This window comes from Suricata suricatta, chromosome 7 (genome assembly GCF_006229205.1).
Source record: "Suricata suricatta isolate VVHF042 chromosome 7, meerkat_22Aug2017_6uvM2_HiC, whole genome shotgun sequence".
Lineage (NCBI taxonomy): Eukaryota > Metazoa > Chordata > Mammalia > Carnivora > Herpestidae > Suricata > Suricata suricatta.
The window spans coordinates 114,583,325-114,589,324 of record NC_043706.1 but is presented as its reverse complement, the minus strand read 5'-3'; the positions used below and the strand labels follow the sequence as shown (position 1 = coordinate 114,589,324).

The window sequence follows — 6,000 nt, the reverse complement described above, 5'->3', positions numbered from 1 at the left end:
GCTCTTCGGGGCTGCTGGATTGGAGTGTAATGACAGGTCTGGAGGCCAGAAAAGGTGATAGGGGAGGTGATGAGAAGGGTCTGAACAATTACCTCAGGGAAGGCCATTATCACTTCTTGAAACCAGGGACACTGACCTCAGGCAGGAGTGGACCAGCTGCCTCTTCCCCAGAAAAAGGCTTGTGAGGAGTCGAGGGCAGGTAACCAGCTGCACCAGGACCTGCCATATGTCAACATTCTAATCTTTAGAATCTTTATTTCCTAACCAATGTCAGAATTTTAGCACAAGATGCCCTGGGAGGGTGAGAATTCAGTTTGCATGGGAATTCACCAGCTATAGGACTGGGTCAAGCTTGGTTCTCAGAACCCAGTCCCATGGCAATGGCAGACATGGGACTCTTCTGAGGTGTTCAGGGAAGCTTTCAATCCTCCAAATGGGCCTTGAGCAAAGAATCTAAAGACTCTGAAGCTCATCGTTTTCCTTCCCCGGGTTCCCCAGAGCACTTAAGTGAAACTACCCAACTTATTATACTTCTATTTTAACTAAAATGTGGAATGACAGTACGTCCTTGGTCACCAGAGCCTTGTCTTCCGTGGACACTTGATCACAGGATCTACAGATAATAATTTGAGTAAATGCTTTGCCACTGTTAACTATGGGCTAACAATTCTCTTTCTACCTCTGGAAATGGGGTCATGAATGCATCAAAGAACCAATTCCAGGAAGCCTAGAATGTATTCAGAGAACTCATCTGAAGATTCAATTCCTCCAGAACATCATTCTTTTTTATTTTTAATATATTTAAACATCCATTCATTTTTTAAGAGACAGAGCATGAGTGGGGGAGGGACAGAGAAAGAGGGAGACACAGAATCTGAAGCAGGCTTCAGGTTTTGAGCTGTCAGCACAGAGTCTGATGTGGGGCTGGACCCCCTGGACCCTGAGATCCTGACCTGAGCCGATGTTGGATGCTTAACCGACTGAGCCACCCAGGCGTCCCTGAACATAGTTCTTTTATCATTGTTTGGAATTGGTCTTTCTTTCTGAAGGAATGATCTGTCATGATTGTTATATAGTCCAATATTTATTTAGCTACAACAACATTCTTATGCTGATTATTTGAAAAGTATGTGTTTTTCTATTCTTTTTTCCTTTAAACAGTGTGTCTGCTCTAGACAGCAATAGTGGAGGTTTTGTCTTTTTATGCAGCTGAACAATTTTTGTCTCTTAATTGGAGAATTTAATACACATACATATTTAAGTTAATTCTGTGGCTCCTTTCTAGCCTAATTTTTTTGCTAAAGTAACATTTTTAGTTATCATTATTTTCTTCCTTGGGCTTCTTAGAGAAATATAATATGTAGACTTAGTAGATACAGTATTACCGGGATGTCCAATCCTTAACTGTTACCAGGGAAATATAGCAATCCTAAGTATGTATAGTTAGTGGCAGAACATCTATCCTCATAAACTACAAAAGACAAAACTAGAAGGAGAAATGACCTAATTTACTGTCCTGATCAAATATTTCAGTAAATCTCTCTGTAACATTTATAGATGAAATTTTACACCAATAAAAAAAAATCCACAGTTTTTTTTCCTAGAAATTGACAAGGTGATTCTAAATGTTATATGAAACATAAAGACAACAGAGCAGTCAAAAGCATTTTGGAAAGAACAGCAGAGTGGCAAGCTTACATAACCTGACTTTAATACTTACTATCATGTTTCAGTTAAGTCAAAAGGTGTCACCTAAACACAGAAGCAACATCAACAGACTAGGATAGAGAACCCAGGAACAGGTCCACAGGTACATGGTTTATTGGTTTTTGACAAAAGAAGAAACACCATTGACTGAGAAAAGAATAGTCATTTCAAGAAATGCTGCTGGAATTGCTGAATACCCATATACTACTACTGTTGGTGCTATTGAACTTCAAATAATAATAATAATAAAATTCCTGACAACATATTTAAATTTCACATGACATGAATTACAAAGTAAACATTAGGAGTAGAATGACAAGAATTTCAAAAGGAACATAAAAGAAAATAGTTGTGACATTGAGTTTAGCAAAGCCTTCCAAGATAAGAAACAAAGTCACTAACCATAAAAAAAGTTGAACTTCATTAAAATTAAAACCTTTACTCATCAAAAAAACATTCTCAAGAAATTGAAAAGTCCAACATTCAAAACACATATTCAGAAAGGACTTGTACTCAGTCCCCTCAATAATAAGGACTCTTAAAACCCAATTAAAAGTATGCAAAAATATTAATGAATAGTTCACCAAAGTGGATACATTAATGGGCAATAATAACATGAACAGATTCCTAATATCATCAATCATTTCTCTAAAAGCATCGTGAGATACTACTAACATTGTCTAAGATGTTTACAATAAACGAAATAGCAATACCAATATTGAAGAGCACTTGGAGCAACTGGAATGTTCACAGATGGTTTTGGGGAACATAAAACTGTGCAATTACATTCCAGAAGAGTTTGTAATTCCTTGAACTGTTAAATGTATAGTTCCCATACGATCTAGCAATTCTACTCCTAGGTGTTTCCCAAAAACAACTGAAAACATATGTCTATGTAAAGAATTGTACATGAATGTCAAGAGCAAGGCTGTTACTAATAACCCCAAAGTAAACACAATCTTTTTGTCATCAACAGGTATACAGAAAAAGTACTTGCGATTTATGCATATAATTGATTGTCATTTAGCAATAACAGTGAACCACTAAATATACCCAATAAATGAATGAATCTCCCAGACATCAGCCTGAGAGAGAGAGTGAGAAGGTCACAGAAGAGAACATATTGTGTGATTTATTTCTCGAGTATTAGAAGGGACAAACTACTCTGTAGTAGGAGAATGCAGATCATGGTTGCCTAGAGCAGGAGAAGAGAAATGGGTGAGATCCACTGCAAAAGGCTCAGGGAAGTTGCTGTGGCATCGGAATGTCTCTATCTTGATTGCAAAGGTGGATGTATTTATTGCAAGTCATCAGCCTGAACACTGTCAGAGTGTAAATTTTTTAAAACATAAATTATCGCTCATAATGAAAAAGCTAATTTTTAAAAATGACCAGAATTCATTTATTTAAAAAAATATGTTTTTCAAAGCCTAAGACTGAGATGTGTTTTAGAAAGCTAACAAGAAAAAGAAATTTGTCATTGGGAAAATCTAAAGTATGATGTAAGAATATCTACATTCCAAAGATTTTTTTTCTTTATCATCTTCATAACAGTTCCCATGTAGAAACACACAAACTACTAAACAAACAAAAACAAAAACAAAAACCCTCAAGAGAAACCTGCCTCTTAGGTGGACATATACTTTCTTTATATATTTCCGTAAAGAAAACACTATTTCTATACCCCCATTTTTCCACATAAGAATTATTAAAATTCAACCTTAGACATTCTGGATTTTAATAAATGATTCTGCATTTAACTTCTTTAACACAAACCAACAATGAAAAGGAGAAAGAGCTTATGTAAAGATTCCAGTGACAAACAGGAAACATAAATTAATGGTTCTGCAAAAATGATAATGCAGTCCCAATAATTGGTAAGAATTAACAATATTGCTTTTGAATTCCATACAAATGTTTTTTTAGGAGAGACACTATTTCTATTTCTATTTCTATTTCTATTTCTATTTCTATTTCGTGAAAATGTCAGATGTCATCTGGAAATGACAAGGGTAGAAACTTATTTTTAGCCTAAAGATAATCATTAATCAGATTTTTTTCCAACACCTTGCACTATGGGGATTCAATCTTCAGGGCTCTGGGTGTTTTGGAATTATTTGGCTACTTTCCTGAGGGGACAGAGTGATTTGGGCATTAACATGGCTCTGATAAATTAGTGGGGGAATGCTAATAAAAAGTGGCATTGTGCATGCATCATATAACAGCCCTTTGATGACCAACGCTTCTCAGATAGGAACTAGTAGGTGATTTGGAGAAAATATTTTTTAATTAAAATAAATAGCATTTTATGTAAAGATGAAAATTGACCGCTTCTTCATTACAAAGTGAAATCTTTTATAGGGTGAGAATATGAATCAATCACTTTTTAAATATATATAAAGAAGGAATTTTACATACAAAGAAATAGTTCCTTAATAGTTACTAGCAATAGTTGCTGGCAAATACTGGTATAATGTATATATCCTTTTTTTTTTTAGGATTTTTGAAAACTGGAATGACCTCCTTAGCCACAGAAGACAGTTTCCCTGGTAACCAAACAGAGAATCATGAGCAGTGATTTGCTCACCCCCACAGAGGAGCAAATGTGCTTTGCGAACCTGAATGGATCCTGTGTCAAAACTACCTACTCACCAGGTCCCCGCATGATTCTCTACACGGTGTTTGGCTTTGGGGCAGCGCTGACTGTATTTGGAAACCTCTTGGTGATGATTTCCATTCTTCACTTCAAGCAGCTGCACACGCCTACAAACTTTCTGATCGTGTCCCTGGCCTGCGCTGACTTCCTGGTGGGGGTGACTGTCATGCCCTTCAGCACAGTGAGGTCCGTGGAGAGCTGCTGGTACTTTGGGGAGAGTTACTGTATGTTTCACTCTTGTTTCGAGGGATCTTTCTGCTATGCTTCTATCTACCATCTGGGTTTCATTTCTCTCGATAGATACATTGCTGTCACTGACCCTCTGGTCTATCCGACCAGGTTCACAGCTTCTGTGTCTGGCTTATGCATTGCCTTCTCCTGGCTCCTTTCAATTCTTTATACTTTTTCCCTGCTTGGCACGGGTGCAAATGAAGCTGGCCTGGAGGACCTGGTAAGTGCTCTCACCTGCGTGGGGGGCTGCCAAATAGCAGTGAATCAAAGCTGGGTTTTGGTAAATTTCCTCTTATTTTTCATACCCACGCTTGTGATGGTCATTGCTTACTCAAAGATTTTCCTCATTGCTAAACAACAGGCTAGAAAAGTGGAAAGTATGAGCAGCAAGACTATGAGATCAGCAGACAGCTACAAAGACAGAGTGGCCAAGAGAGAGAGAAAAGCCGCCAAAACCCTGGGAATCGCCGTGGTAGCCTTCCTCATTTCGTGGTTGCCATACTTCATTGATTCAATAATCGATGCCTTCCTGGGTTTTGTCACCCCCACATACATTTATGAAATATTGGTTTGGATTGCTTACTATAATTCAGCAATGAACCCCTTAATTTATGCTTTCTTTTATCCTTGGTTTCGAAAGGCCATCAAACTGATTGTCACTGGCAGAGTCTTGAGAGAGAATTCCTCAACAATAAATTTATTTTCTGAGTAAGTATAGGTTATAGATGGAGAATAGGTTCACAGTGAGCATAGCACTGAAGAAATACATGAATCATAACTGTGCAAGATCTTCTCATGTAAAATCTTTGAAGTATCCTTCACTTTTGATCCAAACACTTAAATTCTGGTTCATAGTTCAAGTTCATAGTTCTTTGGTACATGCAAGATTAAAACCCATTTGTGAAGGAAACTTCATGGCCTTAGAGCCAGAAATGCCTGGACTGCAATGCCAACTTTGCCATTTAGCGGCATAACCTTAGGCAGCTGCATTTCCTCTGAACTTAACTGTATTTCTCTGCTTAATAAGCACTCCCTTGTAGGATTTTTCAGAAAGATAGAAGCAATAATATAAAGGAGTATATTTTTGTTACTCTAAACCCTGCCTCTGGTTACTTTATACTAGTTAATCCTATCTGTCTTCTTTTTGGGTTTTTTTGTAATATATTTTTTAATAAGTTGTGAATACAACCAAGAGACACTTAAGGAGTCAGTGGTTCTTTGCTCTGACAGATTAAAGAAATGAATCTGCACTGTCTCATGTTTAGATTGATGGGTCCAAAAGCATGATTTCAGAGTCAGAAAAAAATCAATCAGGAGACTTATCTCTTAACTGTAATAAAAATGCAGATATTTGCAATGGAAAAGATAAATGGCATCATAGAAATCAACATTTATTCAGTAAGCTT

The 6,000-nt window shown here is 37.1% G+C and overlaps 1 protein-coding gene across 1 annotated transcript; it reads left to right on the top strand.

The window, feature by feature from the left end:
• The first annotated feature begins 4,222 nt into the window (after positions 1 to 4,222).
• LOC115295344 (trace amine-associated receptor 7a-like) lies at positions 4,223 to 5,306 on the top strand. Its single transcript, XM_029943231.1, is given in 2 exon segments — positions 4,223 to 4,264; positions 4,266 to 5,306. Coding segments are annotated over 2 exon segments (1,083 nt in total).
• The last annotated feature ends 694 nt before the right edge of the window (positions 5,307 to 6,000 follow it).